The sequence below is a fragment of the Denticeps clupeoides genome, chromosome 19, assembly GCF_900700375.1.
Source record: "Denticeps clupeoides chromosome 19, fDenClu1.1, whole genome shotgun sequence".
Taxonomy (NCBI): domain Eukaryota; kingdom Metazoa; phylum Chordata; class Actinopteri; order Clupeiformes; family Denticipitidae; genus Denticeps; species Denticeps clupeoides.
In genome coordinates, this window is record NC_041725.1 from 11,435,962 (window position 1) to 11,452,931 (window position 16,970).

Here is a 16,970-nt window from a genome sequence, read left to right on the forward strand (position 1 = left end):
TTTACCTTTTTTTAAAAAAAAAAAAAAAAAGTTTTTAAATCAGTCGTGTTATTTAACAAAGAAATAAAAATGAAAAACATTAATAACAGCCACGTGGCTTCGAACTTGGCCGCAGTTAACGCCGCGGCCGGTCCCTCCTCTGCCGTGACGTCACCGCGTATGAACGCCGCGCGCAGGTCGCTGGCGTGTAAACAATAACAGCGCCAGATGAGCGAGGCGACCGGACCGCGCTGAAGGAAATGGCATGTCTCATGGCGGCCTTCTCAGCCAACAACACCACCGTGACCAACTCCATCATCATGGTGAGAGAATGTCACGCTTTGACTGCGCGGGTTAATTCGCGAGTCAGCTCCGCGGTGCGCTGCGAGTGACCTCGAGTAGCCTCAACGTCTGCGTCCGAATTTCACTGCAATATTCGTAATTAAAAAAAAAAATCCGCTAAATCCGTCGACATATTATCGAAAATAGCCATTCATGAATTTTTACTTTTAATTGTGAAAATGTCCTTAATTCTGCTATTTGAAATGGCGCGTTAGGCATTCATTTCGTTTTCGTAAAATACTCATTAAAACTACACTGTGCCTAATGCCATCGTTTGTTTTTAATACACGAGATTCTTAAACGCAATGAACATGCTTTCACTGTTTTTTTAATTTATCCATGTCTATAAATATAAATAGATAAAGCTGACATAAAGCTGAGCACTCGTGCATGTGCAGGGATTTTAAATTCAATTTGAAATATACATGCATGTCTGATGTCAGTACAGCGTGTCCGATAGTAACCCCGTCTGCTTCTGTGGAAAGAAACGGATTAGATGATCCCTTTATATATTTAGAAGACACTTTAACAAGAGATTCAAGTTTACCACAAACAAACAGAATATCTCAATTCTGACCACAGGAATGGAGTTTTACTTGAGTAAAATGTATTCTATAAATCAGCATATAGTTGTTTTACTCAATTGGCATAACATTGGCAAAATACATTTGGAACGGGAATCCATGCTAAACCTTTTCCACCAGAACACCAACGGACCTCCAGATCTCATGCTGGACCCCAGGACTGTGTGCGTTTCCATTGACGAGGCGGTGTCCCATCATGTGGGCGGCCAGCAGACACCGCTGCTGCATGGACACCTCAAGAAAGTGGAGAACACTCTAACGGAAGCCCAGCGGTTTTCCTATTTGCCACGCCGCCCGGCAGTCAACATTGAGTTCAAAGACCTGTCATACTCCGTTCCAGAGGGACCGTGGTGGAGGAAGAAAGGTAAGCACATCAAATATTACTCACTTCAATCTAGTTTATGGTCTATCAGCTCACTGCAAACGGTAGACTTTCACATGCTCACACTTGCATTAGTTATATTTATCAAAAGCGTATATGCCATGTGGCTGCAGAAGATTAAACACTGTCCCTGTAAACACAAGGCAGCCATCATTTGTTAGATGAGGAACATCTTTGTCAGTAACATGCTGTTTCAAACTTTGTTTCAAACAGCTGTTTCAAACTTATCTATCTGATTCATACAATGTGAATAAACAGTCGGCTGTGCTAGGATTAATGAAGACGTCCTCAATGTGGAAATAGTTGGTGGTCCAGAGAAAAAAAAAAAAAAAAACAACAACACAACTACACTTCACCCATTAGCACACTGTCCTCAAGAGACCCCTGTTCTTATCACACCTTTCATCTAACAGCTTACATTTTAGGAATTTCTCTCTTTGGAGATGCCTTCTGGGTATTAGATACAGTAGAGGAAAACTCTTTACCGAGGTAATCACACACTGTGTGCAGATTGGGTTTGTCTTGCTGAATTGTATTATTTAATTGTTGTGGATCATGGAAGGATTGTCCATGCCCATGAGAAGACTTTATTCGTCAGCCAGAACTGAATGGCATCCATCGCTTGCTCAGGTACCCGTAAAAGTATGTGCTGAATTTGGGTTCTATGTTGACGTAAGAGAACAGCTGGCTGCCCTCTCTTCACTGGAGGCTACTCCATCACTGCTTGGTTCATTAGAACATCCATCTGGAAGATTCTTCACACTTTGCAGTCCTCCATTTTTGTTTTGACCTCTTCGCCCCCTTGTTCCTCTCAGTGTTCATTTTTTTCTCCTCGATGTCCCATCCTGTGCCAAGCCACTGAAGCTCCTTAGGTTTGGGACACCCTGAGTCTCCCAAAGCAGATTTGCTCCTGGCCGCAGTGCTGCTCCAGCTATCATCAGGCAGGGCGCAAGGGAAGAGTGTGGCTGCGCCATACCAAGGATTAAATTGGACAGACGGCTGTTCGGTTTGCTGCTGCTGCTGTTGTTGTTTTTTGTTGCTATATTAAGCTACCGCCGCACAGTTTGCCTGGTTCATGTCCTGCAGCCTGTAGCACGGATCGAGACTTGACAGAGAGACTTGAGGAGCTGTTCTTGGTGCAAGTGCTGAATATACAGCCCGCCCCCATTGGTTCTGCTCGCTTATTTCGTTTTTGGCCAAAGATTTATTTTTTTTTGCTCATCATGTAAAATTAGCCACAATGATGTTGCTTTATTTTTTGCACCGATAGTCACATTTCTCATGCTCTGCTACACTTATCTGCCGAAATGCAAATTTACTCACCAATGCCACGATTTTAGTTGCACCCTCACAATGCCTTCATTTGTGTGTTCCACAAATTTCAGGATAACAATCTTTGCAAAAAGTCACGCGGGAAGGTAACAGGATCTAAAACCTGGCACTACTTTAATCCAGCTGTGATTCGGCTCCCAATGTTAATCAGCACAGAACCGTGCTTGTTAAAGATGCATGAGCAAGCTCTCCTGTGCTCCCTCACCGTAGGTGTCCGTTCTTATGACATGAAAAGGTTGGCCATCAAACTTTTTTTTTTATTATTGTAATTTGCCCTTCCCTAAAACAGGCGCTTCCAAAGGTTTAACTGCATGCATTATGAATGCCGTGGAACAAACAACGCTGCGGGCTGCCCTGACTCAAAAACAAATGACTCTGCCCCAAAAAAAATGAATAGAGCCAGCGTGGATTCACATGACAAGACACATGGGTCCAATGGGTCTGATACATGCTAAGTATGACATGAAAATCACAACACAACATTACTTCTCAAAGATTAATAACAGTCATTATCACCTAACATGCTTTATGTGAATAAACAACATAGGTAATGGGACAACATTTGTTCGCTTTAGAATTTATTTCATTATACTAATTGTACGTTTTACTTATTTTTTTGTGTGGCATGGTTTTTCCGTATTGCATATCGCAAATTGTCCCTTTTGACTTTCACCTCATCATTGTATTAATTGCAACTGAGCTGTCACTTCCAAAGGCACCCCGGTGGCCAATTGTCTCTGGGCCGCCTGCAATTGAAACCAGGCTGCCCAATAAATCTTTGTAATCCATACTTAGAGCGATGCAACAAGGTCTCCTCTCTCTCCTGAGCCGCTTCGCTGCAGCAGGAGCCAGGCTGGACGCACAGCGCTCAGCCGGTTACTGTCGGTCAACAAACTAGAGTAACCCCAGCAGCGAGGGGGCGGGGCTGCCATGTGAGGATGGAGCCGAGGAGCTGCGCAGTCTGTGAGAGGCTGCATGAAACAGAGGTGCTGTGCAGCATCAACGAATGAAATGGATTAATTTTTTTCTGGAAGCTGCCGAGGGTGTCTGTATCTCAGAGACAAGCGGCGATGACATGCATTGCGTTGCCTCCTGTATTAGACATTGACGCAAATCCGTACATACTGGAAAAATAAAGTCCAGTTGCCATGACTCTACTTTCAGACAAATTCACCTGGATGACTGAGAATCTTCACAGACAGTTGGAGTAAATTTGAATCTGCGTGACTGCTGTCACTGTTTGCCGAATGACCCAAAGCAACCATGTGCCATTCGTCAGCGATTTGACCCATCCCTGCAGCCCATCTGTCTAATGACCAGGAGTGGGTATCGCTCTCAAGCCATTAAATAGACATGTGGTCAGCATGACCGATGCGCCACATGACTTTTGCCTTGTGTGAATCCAAAATTGACCCATTTTTTTTTCTAAATATTATCCAGCTTATCCTGGATAATTGCTGAACTAAATATTTTTTTTGTTAATCTCAGAACATTCAAATGAGATGTAACATATGAAAGGTACGAAAGAGATGTATTATATGTAAAAGTCCATCAGAGGTGGTCCATAGCAACCTAGCAATCCAGACAGTGGTCTTCATAAGGTGTGTATCTGGAGTGTGTAGGCCTCTGTTGTTGTTGTTTTATTTATTTATTTATTGCTGTGAAGCTATTTGTGTCCCTGTGTTTCTGCGGTGTCCTTTTAGAGCCAAGCAGAGGATTATCATGCAGGGACTTACAGCCATAAGCTGATGTTCCCTGCCATAACTTCAAATAGCCTTTTTAGTAAGTTTGTGTATTGGCTACACTTTCTGGCACTTAACAGAATTTGCAGCACTAAATCTTGAAGGGAAAACCTGGCACAACATTTTGAATTTCTGCCTAATGAGAAAGAGCAGAAAAATCCTTGTGCTAAGGTGTCTGAAGTGTGGCAACTGCTGGTCTACAAAGTGACACCTATGTCCCCTCGATGCCTCCCAAATTCACTTTCCATTGCTTGATAACTGTCAGATGTGTGTGCATGTCTGGCAGGGTGGTAAGTGGAGACTTGACCAGTGTCCTTGGATAAGCCCACTGTTTAGCAATAGAGAACCAGCCTGTGGAAGATGCATGTCTCAGCTGCCAGAATGTGTCTCCTGTTACCACAGAAGGAGGCCAGACAACTCATGCACCTTCCCCATGATTTCATCCGACTCAGTAAAGATGGCTTTTTCCCCGGGGGCCGAGCATCGTGGAGACCCCAGGCAGCAGCTGCCATGTGCAGCGCAGTCTGACAGAAGGACTCAGCACTGCAAGCGCCCAGGACCAATCCCCCTGACACGGATCCAGGGGCAAAGTCGTCCAGGAAAGTGTGCAGGGGTCCCGCTTGTCACCAAGACTCTTCTGTTTTATTTTGTGGCTGCCAGTGCTGATTACACTCCTCGGCTGTGCATGGTGAACCCAAAAACTTTCCTTAGAGGGAAGGTCATGATGAATATCAGTGTGTACTGCTTCATAGCTGCAGCACCGAGATAAGGCCCAGCGCCCCAGGATGGTTTAGGCCATGCTGTAACATAAAGGAAACATGACAGTGTTCTGCTGCAGGGTCTTCAGTTAAAAAAAAAGAAAAGTAAAGACTCATAGGGTTCAAAATTATGCAACACAAACACTCTCAGTTGACAAACATTTGATTAACCATCTTTGATAATATTTGATAATACATCTACCTTTAGAATTTGGTGCAAAAAATTATAGTAATATACATTAATAAACAATACATAAACAGTCAGTTAATAAAAAATTATAATCTGCCATAAAAAAATGGTTAAAATGGTTGAAACCTAATTTCACTTGTTCCAGGATTAAATAATTAGTTTCAGTAATATTATTTAAGAGACAAAAGTATTTAAATTACCTTATAGGGTGGCATGTTGTTTAGTAATGTGACCTCACAGCTCCAAGGTTGTGAATTAAAATCCTGGATTGGACTTTGTGTGTGTGGAGTTTCATGCTCACCCCATTTTGCCACAGGTGTCACCCGGGTTCTCCGGTGTGTGTGCGAATGGTGTGTGTGTCACCTGCCCTGGGTGAGTCCCCACCCTGCTCAACTCAATCTGTACACTATAACTGATTATTTATTGCAGGCCTCTTAGCACTGGAATTCATTCCTGTATATTTAGCCAGAATAATCTTAAATAGTACAGGTTAAATAGGGAAAACCTAAATTAAAACTCTTGTTTCACCCTCCACCATTAAACTTAGGACAGGTATTGGTCACAGAAAATTAAGGCACAGATGCCTGGATGTTTGCCTGTGTTGTGATGGCTGTAGAAGCAGCTTCATGCAACATTAAAGGCTTCTTTTGCTACATTTGCTGGAATCATAGATTTTGACCCAGTTCTTGTAGTTATGTGTCAATACTATTTTAAATCTGTTCTAAGATGCTGACATTATACTAATGAATTGTCGCTGTATCATTCTACAATTATATTTCTATAAATAATTTTTACATTGATTTGAGATTTTAGTTAATTCTAGCTTTTGGTTTTGAAACACCAATCATTAATAACATTATGACAAGCCAATGAATATTGAATAGGTTGCTCTGACCCATTGAAGCATGGGCTTCACTAAACCTCTGAAGGTATGATGGGAATGGGGGTTCATTCATAAATCTGACTTGTTTTCCCAACACATGCCAGAAAAGACGATATTGACATCTGGAGAGTTTGAAGGCCAAGACAACTTCTGAAACCTGTTGCTGTTTTCCTCAAACCATTTTTGCTGTATGATAGATATTCAGTCAACAAGGCTTCCATGGGGGGTGTACTTTGTCAGCAACAATGTTTGGGTAGTTGTACGTGTCACCTTCTTCCACTGCCCAGTGGTCCTGCTTTGTTTATATATATAATTATGTCACACACACACACCCACATGCACTACAATTTGACCACCCTTAGTAAGCAGTGGGCATCCATGACAGAGGCTTTGAAAGACAGTGTGTGGGGGTGGTACCTTGTTCAAGGGTACCTTAATTGAACCTCAGGATTTGAATCTGCACCCTTTCAGTTTCGAGACCCCCTCCTTACCTTCTAGGCCACCACTGGCCCACAGAGGACAGATTTCAATTCTTAAGCATGAAATAATGGCAAAACATGAAGCTGCTGTGCAACGTGCAGAGTTTAAGCAGAATCTTTTGACTTTATCAGACCTGGAAGTCACTTCTGCTGAGATCTTGCATGATCTGATCAGGATTCACTGAGTTAGGCTCCGCTATCAGTGGGGTTTAATCTGAGGGAGAATCCTGTACAGATCCATCCAAGGCTGGCAGCCTGACATCTCTTCATCTTTGCCAGCGGCAGCAGGAAAGCTTGATCCTCTCTGGGCATCTCCAAACACCACAGTGCTCTGTGGTGACCCTCACGCCGATGCTCCCTCTCTTTCCCTGACTTCACCTTTGTCTTATTGACTCCTTCTGCCCTTTCCTCACTGTTACAAGGCTGAGCTTTGATTCTAATTCTGTAGTGCAGTATACAATATAATGATGCTGTGAAAAACATTGTGTCATCCCAAAAATCTAGAACAGATTTCTTTAAAAGATGACAAGTTTGCCCTCTGCTTTAACCGACAGGAAGTCAGTTAATGTCTCATGTAGACTGAACCGCATGTGGGAGAATAACCTCTGCTTTTTTTTGTTGAGGCTTGGTTTAAAGAGGTCGCACGTGAGTTTCAGTTATCTCTGCCTATGTACTCACGGCCCATTATCTATCAGTTGCGTACACATTTTTTGCAAGTTAAATCCCCTACTGTTCATCTGGATAACATTTACATGAGCACCATCTTTAACTCCAGATTACATAATAATATTTTTACCTGCAAATACACTAGGCTACTAGAGTGCATCGTGCTTTCCCCGAGAGGAAAATCCGCACTTCTGCGGCACGCTTCAGGAAAGGAGGACAGGGAAGGTCGGAGGTATTTGTGTATCGCTCTGACAGATTATAACTGAAAATCCAATTAAGTTGGCAGCCACTGCAATCAACTGGATTAACACGCTTCTACCATTAGATAAATAACAGGTTACCATCGGACATCTCTGTTGGGGCTGTTTGTCTTTTTCAATAACAGTCTTTTGCATTGCATATGTCGGTCTGTTTTTGGCCTCTCACATCTGTTTAGAGCAAATGTTGAGACAGTGAAGCGACTGGTAATGCACACAGGAATGCTTTATCCAAATGGACAAAGGAAGAGGAGGAGGAAGGGCAAAATCATAGGTTCTGCTGTGGTTCCAATCCCTGGGAATTGGTGATGCATGAGAAGGCCTTTGGACAGACTGGGTCACAGAAGGGTGAGAGCTGGATTGTGGTGTAACAGGCACACCAGCAAGCAAGCACATTCATCCAGAAAGACAAAAGGAAATGCAAGACACAAGTGCCCACCTTTCTCTCCAGAACACAAAGGTGCCTTTATGTGCAAAGGTGGGACCAGGGAATAGTTTGAGCAGGTACTCTGTGGGGCCGAGGGACGGAGGGGAACCAGGTCTCCATTTAATGTTCTCCCACTTTTGTCTTCGGTTGGGTTTCAGGTTACAAGACCCTGTTGAAAGGGATCTCTGGGAACTTCACCAGTGGGGCCCTGGTGGCCATCATGGGACCCTCAGGAGCCGGAAAGTCTACTCTGATGAATATCTTGGCGGGGTACAGGTGTGTGTCTGCGATGAAGCTAAACTCTCCCTGCTGACAGGTTGTGTCTGTGCCATAAGGGCAGAGTGCTCTGAGAAGGTATGGAAGCTTCTGATATGTTCTGTTGCCACTCAGTGCAACAGATGTAGTAATTTATTTAAGCTTGATATTATTAACACATCATAAATGACCCTATTTGTTGCATTTATGTCAAAAGCTAGATGCTGTTAATCAGTCTCATTATTCACATTGCTTCTCTTGAGCACTTGCTCGCTTATAATGCTTGTTTCTATGGAAACCTTCTATTCACCTAATAAAAAAATAGGCAGCACCAAACCTTTTGTCTTTGCGTGAAATCGCTGTATCATGCAGAACCACAACTGATATGTAACAGGCTTTTCAACCTTACACACAAATGAGCTGCTAATGCAGCTTTGGCAAATCAACTAATCTGAAGAGTATTAATGGACAGAATTCAATTTGAAATCATCTTCACCTTCTTCTCAGGGAGACTGGGATGAAAGGCGAGATTCTGATCAATGGACAGCACCGGGATCTTCGTTCCTTCCGGAAAGTATCATGCTACATCATGCAGGATGATATGCTCCTGCCCCACCTCACTGTGCAAGAAGCCATGATGGTGAGGTGGTCCCAGTGTTAACACATGTGACAGTTATTGTAAGGTTTTTCTGAGACTACCATGATAATATACCTATTAGTCACAACATTAATACCATTGAGAAGTAAAGTTAGTAATACTGCTTAACTTTTTAAAGTGGAACCAGACAATCAGTTTGATGAATTATGTGGGAAGATCTGTCAGATCTTTAAGCAAAAATGGACAAGTGTGAGGATTTGAGAGAGGCCAATACAGCATGTACTGATATGCAGTGGTTAGTACCTACCAAAAATGGGCTGTGAAGGCTAGTCTGTTTGGTCTGATCCAAAAAAAGACCTTGATGATGTCAATGACAGAACCTTCTGAAAGCATCTGAAATGGGTATGTGTACATCAATACTGGACCGTGAAAAGGGGCCTAGTCTGATGATGTCACCTGGATTTTCACTTCAGTCTATCATCTGATATGTTGCAAAATGGATTGATTATTGGAGACCCCACCTCACAACTAATATCTTTGTAATCAGATACCTTAGGATGCATTGTGGGATAGATTAGTTGTGGGTTCAGAGCGATTTTAGTGAAAGAAGGATGAGCAAACCAGTGATTTTATTGTTGCTGCTGATATAAGAGGGTTTGCTCTCAGCCTAAATCTCTAACTCTACCTCCCTCAGGTGTCGGCTAATCTCAAACTCCAAGAAAAGGAGGAGGGCAGGAGAGAGATGGTAAGGGTGCGCCATGGGAACACCATTCCTTTCCCAGCTCTGGTCGGTTACCTTAACCCACAGACCATTGTGTGCTGCTGTCAATGGAAACTAGGTCTTTCTGGCGTTTTCTTTTGTGGCCTTCTGTTAAAAAAAGAACTTCCTTGTGTGCGAATAGAACTTTTCTAATGCGAAAAGGTGTGTCTCCTGTGGTGAAAGCTTCTATGTTGACTTCAATACATCAATGCACTTCCTTATCTTAATAAAAAATTATGCATCAGAACTGGTATATTTGTGTGTTGTAGGTAAGCGAGATATTAACTGCACTGGGCCTACTCGACTGTGCCAAAACACGCACATCCAACCTGTCTGGCGGACAGAGGAAGCGCCTGGCCATCGCTCTTGAACTCATCAACAACCCACCCGTCATGTTTTTTGATGAGCCCACCAGGTGAACAAACCACATGCCGCACATTAACATTTGCCTTGGTGACTAGAACTGTGATTTTGTATAGATGGACAGGTCAAAGGGTTTATGTAATCACATGATATCATTATGTGCAAAGAAGCATGTTTATGTCATAAAAATACCCACAGATTATTCCACAAGTGATCTAAATTTACTGATGGTGGATTACTTCCATAGATAAAACAAATCGAAAAGAGAACTCCAGGCACATAGTTGATGTGCCAGGCGCATAGTTGATGTATGGTGTAGTAGTGGAATCACAGTAATCAGTAAACGGTCCTTTTCCTTCAGTGGCTTCTCATGTTACCCACAGGGACCGCCTCACCATGTAAAGCCGCACACTCTCTCCCGGGCTCCATAACCCATGGGAACGCAAAATTAAAATTCATTTTCACTCCTTCTAAAAATGCTCCAGTGCCTTGTGGTATATGGGGTGTAATTACTATACTTTCAGTGAGGGCCACACCTGTGTTCCTTTACATAATTGTAATTTTGGTTTAGCTGTTGATAATATTATATTATATAATAATTCTATTTATTTATGTTGAAAAACAGGAGGCACAATGCATTCACTGTGCAAAGATGTAAAACTATATATTATTATGTGCAGAGGTGGTCTGGCGGTTAAGGAAGCGGCCCCGTAATCAGAAGGTTGCCGGTTCGAATCAAGGTGCCACTGAGCAAAGCACCGTCCCCACACACTGCTCCTCGGGCGCCTGTCATGGCTGCCAATTGGTTAAATGCAGAGGACATGTTTCGTTGTGTGTCACTGTGTAATGTGCTGTGTATCTCAATGACAATCACTTCACTTTCACTTTTTCACTGCACATCACTTTCACTTTCATATGTATTAATTATTCATTATGCAATACATAATAACTAAATTAAACTAAAATATCTAAACTGCATAGCCAAGCTACTTTTCTGATGTGGTGATCAAAGATATAAATATCTCAAAATTTATTTTATATTTTAAAAATTCATGGTTCAAACAACACAATATTTGTGTTGTTTGATTAATTAGGCATTGTACAACAGGGGTTGCTTTAGTCAAGCCCAATCCCCTGACAACCTTTAAGAAAGGTGCTTTGAATCCATCATTATCCCCATTGCTATCCACCTCTCTCAGCTTACCAACACTATGCTCAGCCTGGCTCACCAGACAGACTCCTAATCTATATGATTTTTTTTTTACATCCTAACAGATGAACTGAAATTAACAATGAAATTACAATCCAGTGAAAACAAAACCAGTTTTTCTAAGATGTAAGCAATTTTGTTAGTGATTTACCTAATTTCCTTATTTTCAATGAACAGTGATGTTATGTGTGGAGAGAAAGAGAATCGGTTAACTTATTGTTCTCTGAGCAGCAATTCAAACTTGTTTGCCAACTTTTGCTTATAGGAGATTAGTTGGGAGAACTGTGACACCTTGGTGACCCTGGACCAGTCATAATAAGAACCCAACCAGTTCTTCTAGATAGCGATAGTTTTTCTCAAATCAAATTATTGGCACTTTCACCATAATCATTTTAAATAGTCTCTTTCTGAACAGCTACTTTTTGGAAGATGAAAAACCTTTCACTAAAAAAAGTTTCACTACTGCATACAATTTACTGTACTGTAAATAACTAATGTATAATGAAAGTGAAGTGATTGTTATTGTGATACACAGCACATGGTGCACACAATGAAATGTGTCCTCTGCATTTAACCCATCAGCTTTAGCGAGTAGTGGGTAGCCATGACAGGCGCCCGGGGAGCAGTGTGTGAGGACAGATCGGGATTCAAACCAATGGTTATTACACATATTTATGTTATGTTGTGTGTGTATATACATGGGTGAAAGTGAGAAAGTGAAGTGATTGTCATTTTTAAACCTCAGCCATACAGCACAGCACACAATGAAATGTGGGGTCTGATTACAGGTCTGATTCTTTATCCGCTAGGCCAACCACTGCCCTAATATGTGATATATGGGTTGATGCCTCTGAGCTTTTTATCTGATTCATGATTCAGATACTATTTTGCTCCCTGCAGTGGTTTGGACAGCTCCTCCTGTTTCCAGGTAGTCTCCCTGATGAAAGCTCTTGCCCAGGGCGGCCGCACAGTCATCTGCACCATCCACCAGCCCAGTGCCAAACTCTTCGAGCTCTTTGATAAGGTAATGTGTGAGCAAAGCACCCGGCTGTGAACTGTGAAAAAAATTTTGGGGGGGAATTTGTCTGAATACTGTTGCGGTTTTGCAGCTCTACGTTCTGAGCCATGGACAGTGCATCTACAGGGGAAAAGTGTCTAACTTGGTCCCGTACCTCAGGGACCTTGGACTCAACTGCCCGACATATCACAACCCAGCAGATTTTGGTAAGAAAACACTTTAAAAATCATTGACACTTTTTGATTTAAAGGTTGCTAATGCTTATCATGTCCCTGTTCCTGCTACCCTCAGTGATGGAGGTGGCTGCTGGCGAGTACGGTGACCAAACCGCCAGACTGGTCAAAGCAGTTCAAGAAAAGAACTGTGAAAAGGACTACAAAACTGAAATGAACGGGAACGGACCACTCAGTCCCTTCCTGTGGCACAGGCCCTCTGATGAGGTACAAAACCGGGCCTTTGTGACAAGCCCCCAATGCCCATGTCTATTAATCTGCTACTATTAATCTGCTGCTTTTCACTCAACAGTCTTATTTTTTGCAAACATCTTGCCTTCACAGGACTCCTCATCTACAGAGGGCTGCCACAGTTTTTCAGCAAGCTGCCTGACTCAGTTCTGCATCCTTTTTAAGAGAACGTTCCTCAGCATCATGAGAGATTCGGTGAGGAGGATAGAGTGCCACCTAGTGGCAGCAAGTGGAAATGCTCACCAGATAGTAAAAAAACTGATATTAAATATAGATTTATTTTTGTTTATTGACAGGTACTTACACATCTGCGGATCACTTCTCATATTGGTATCGGAATCCTGATTGGACTCTTGTATCTGGGCATTGGAAACGAAGCCAAGAAAGTGCTCAGCAACTCTGGCTTTCTGTTCTTCTCCATGCTATTCCTCATGTTTGCTGCCCTCATGCCTACTGTGTTAACCTGTGAGTGGGCACCCCGACCTTCATCCAGTAGCACAGATATTACAGCTCCATAGCCATGGTACTATTTCAGTGTTGAGAAAAAATGAGTTTTTCCTTTGTCTCTACATCAGTTCCTCTTGAGATGGGAGTGTTTCTGAGGGAACACTTGAACTACTGGTACAGTCTGAAGGCTTACTATCTTGCAAAGACTATGGCTGATGTTCCCTTTCAGGTAATATATACATATGTATGCATATGTATGTTTGCAAAGTACGATTCACATGACTGCTAAATTTTGGACACTCAAAGGGGATTATCATTTGGGTCAAAATAACATTCCCCTGATTTAGACAAATCCCGCAATATTATTGTAGATTCTGGCCATTTTTTCATGCAACAATAACAGTAATATTTATTTCTTATTTAGCCCAAAATCGATTTGTCTCAATGGGCTTTGACAGGCCCCACAGTTGACACCCCCACACTTTATGCAATTTTACATAAACCCTTTGACCTGTCAATCTATAAAAAATTACAGTTCTTGTCACCAAGGCAAATGTTATGCAGGAAAAACTCTCATGGAGGAGAAAAAAAATTAGAAACCTTATGAAGGAATGAGTCAGAGAGGAAGACCCTTCCAAAGTAGAGTGACCCTGCAGTAGGTGTCAGAGCAGGTTTGGTATTGATTTGGTCAAGAGAACAGTATCAGCTTCACAGTATTTTCCCAATTATTTCACCTCAAATTCCATTTAGTTGTTCTTAAAAGCTTGCCTGGTTAAACAAGGTTATTATTTACCCAGTTTATTATAAAACAATCCAGTGGGGACTATGCGTGATGTACAAGTGACCCACACAGGATAAAAACATTTCAACGTAAAGATTTCCATTTTTTTTCTTTACAGATAGTGTTTCCAGTGGCGTACTGCAGCATCGTGTACTGGATGACGTCTCAGCCATCTGATGCAGTGCGCTTCATACTCTTCCTGGCTCTGGGGACACTGACGTCCTTAGTGGCCCAGTCGCTGGGGTTATTGATTGGCGCTGCGTCCACGTCGTTACAGGTGAACTCAGCCTGTTTTCTACAAATTCTCTCAGCATATATTCTGACAAGTTAGATCATTTGCTTTCTGGGCAAGATTGGCATTTGACACCAAAGTAAATCCTGATATTACAGCATTACAACATCTTGCCAAGCTACACGTTTTCACCGAAGTATAAAGTGTTTTTTTTTTTTTAGGTCGCCACATTTGTGGGTCCAGTTACAGCTATACCTGTACTTCTATTTTCTGGCTTTTTTGTCAGTTTTGACACCATTCCGTATTACCTTCAGTGGATCTCATACATTTCTTATGTCAGGCAAGTGTTTAAAGTCGTAGCCTGTTTTTTTATTTCACTCTTAGTGTTCATAGTGTTCGTTACAGTTATCTCAACAGTGTTTCCTTCTTTTAGGTATGGTTTTGAGGGGGTCATCTTGTCAATCTATGGTCTGGACAGGGAAGACCTCCACTGTGACAAGGATGAAACCTGTCACTTCCAGAAATCCGAGGCCATTTTGAAAGAGCTAGATGTGGAGAATGCCAAGCTGTACCTAGACTTCATTGTGTTGGGCATCTTCTTTGTGTCACTCCGTCTCATTGCCTACTTTGTTCTCCGCTACAAAATCAACGCTGAAAGGTAGACGTGGACGATAAGGAGCGTGAGGAGTGTCTGGATTCAAGTTGACATGGTTGTGGAGAGGACTGCAGGGCCCAAGCCAGTGGCACTCAAGCCCTAAACTGTGAAAAAGGCAACAATATTTAAAGAACCAGCTTTTGTCTTTAGTAGAAAGAGGTTCTGGAGAGCACCTTTTGTGGTGTAAATGACACCCACATTCAGCTAGGAAAGCTCATAGGAGAAGACGGTTGTTTGTGTCACTTTGGGTGACCCAGTAATTTTTTTCTGCTGGCCTGTTGAAATCCCAGCGATCACCATGCACTGTCCCCCAGTCAGGACACAGGGCACGTTCATGTTTAACTCTTCGCATGTCTTCAACTATGTAGGTGACAGAAGTGCAAACTGGGCAACTGGCTGAGGGGGTTTTCCATGGGGACCAATAGGACAGAGATGCACAGGTATTCTCCACATCTATTGTGCTTACTGGGGTGCTGTCATTGTGTTGCTGCCTCTCTTTCAAGATGACTGAAGGGTGACAGCAGCAGTGCGCTTGAATAGCCTTGCAGGGCTTCAGTGGAGAAAGAGCTGGTCTCCTCTTCATGGGTCTAGCTAGGTTTTTTTTAGGTTGCCTCAGCGTGTAGGATGGCACAGGACATTAGCCTATAAAAGGACGAAAGGAAGCATTGTCCTCAGTGGGTCCATGTTACAGCTGCTTCACATGTGAGCACGTTGGGAACTCTGCTCCCGTACGCAGTGCATGAATCCCACTGTTACAGGCTGTGAATGTATTAGTGCCGCTTATCATTGACTGGATTCACTGGTTACACACCACTTCGTACCTTTCACAGGTATGTGTAGAATCACGCTGTAGCCCAAATTTCAGATTTTACATGATGTTGTTTGAATTCATATCAACAGGATGACCGAACAGGAACGCATTTTTATGAATTTGGGGTGCAGATGAAGGGCTCAGCTTTTTGTATTTGGTCAGTTTTTTGATTAAATTATACGAACTTGTGGCAGCTTGTCCATATTCATGGCTTTCATTTGTTTACCTAAAAGGAAAATGCACACTGGCCAGACTTGTAAACCTCGAGTGCAGACAGATTCATCACCAAAGGAACTGTGTTATTAAGAAAGGAAATTACAACTCTGCATGTGGTCTAGAAAATAAAGAAAATTCAACCTAATCTCCATAATAACCAAATTTCTGGCAATGGTTTATAGCTTTGGTCAGAAATATTTCCTTAATATGTGTTTTGTTAAAATTATTTCTGTGCTTCACACTGCCTTCTGTTCCCGGTGAAAAAACTTTACAGTCCACATGGGTCTTAGCCAAAGGATTTCAACCATTCTTCGCACTGACTCATGTTTGCACTCTGTTTATCTGGATGAAACCTTGAGGCATGCAAGTCTGTTTCAGATTATTTCAGCTTTTCAAAAGTACGACAATGAGCATTGGTCATTTATTGGGGGCACTGATTCATAAATGTGATGCAAAAACATGACAATGCAGGTGAGCTGTTAACTTATTTTATAAACCCCTAGCAATGTAATCTCATGTAGCTCAGTTCAGGTCCAATAAGCAAACATCAATGCAATCATTTAGTGTGCTTCAGTTAAATATAATTTATTTTGTATGTAATGTGCTGCAATATTGCCTAAAATATGTCATGCTATACTATAATGTTAGGCCCCTGATCCTACATGTGAAAACATTTGCTGTGTTATCTGAGAGTTAAGCTATCATTTCAGTGTTATGAAGATAAAGAGTACTCTTACTCCTGAGGACCTTCAAGTGGATGTGGAACATATTAATGCCATGTAAAAATACTTTTATGTGTTGTCGGGTAGATACATTTCACTGACTGATTTACATAGGAGACAGGGCATTATAATAATTATTATTATTCACTTTTTTTGTACTTTTTCCCCTTAGTTTTACTGGGTATTCACCCAATGGATCATTTTAATTTCCGGTGTTTTACTGTATATAGCATATTCATTTTAGAAAGTGTTACGTGTTAAACTTGGCAGACCAACTAATAAAATGTGATATTTTCCAATAATTTGTATCGAATAATTTTTTTTACCAATGATATTTTGTAGAATGAGGGTTGATGTTGTCCTGTGTGGACATATCTGGAAATTGCAGCATCATATGTTGCTCCCAAAATATGTACA

General features: G+C 42.0%; 1 protein-coding gene across 1 annotated transcript; it reads left to right on the forward strand.

The window, feature by feature from the left end:
- Positions 1-147: 147 nt before the first annotated feature.
- On the forward strand, positions 148-16,855 carry abcg1 (ATP-binding cassette, sub-family G (WHITE), member 1). Its single transcript, XM_028961483.1, has 15 exons — positions 148-302; positions 1,026-1,269; positions 8,180-8,297; positions 8,784-8,916; positions 9,569-9,619; positions 9,904-10,049; positions 12,108-12,231; positions 12,317-12,431; positions 12,517-12,665; positions 12,783-12,884; positions 12,986-13,154; positions 13,265-13,365; positions 14,036-14,194; positions 14,371-14,489; positions 14,583-16,855. The coding sequence occupies exons 1-15, from the start codon at positions 240-242 to the stop codon at positions 14,809-14,811; spliced, it is 2,022 nt and encodes a 673-aa protein (XP_028817316.1). The 5' UTR covers positions 148-239; the 3' UTR covers positions 14,812-16,855.
- The last annotated feature ends 115 nt before the right edge of the window (positions 16,856-16,970 follow it).

Excerpts from the sequence above, each read along its gene's own strand:
- abcg1 (XM_028961483.1), top strand. The coding sequence starts at position 240 with ATGGCATGTCTCATGGCGGCCTTCTCAGCCAACAACACCACCGTGACC. Across the intron at positions 303-1,025 it reads TGACCAACTCCATCATCATG|AACACCAACGGACCTCCAGA; the intron begins GTGAGAGAATGT and ends CTTTTCCACCAG. Across the intron at positions 9,620-9,903 it reads AGGAGGGCAGGAGAGAGATG|GTAAGCGAGATATTAACTGC; the intron begins GTAAGGGTGCGC and ends TGTGTGTTGTAG.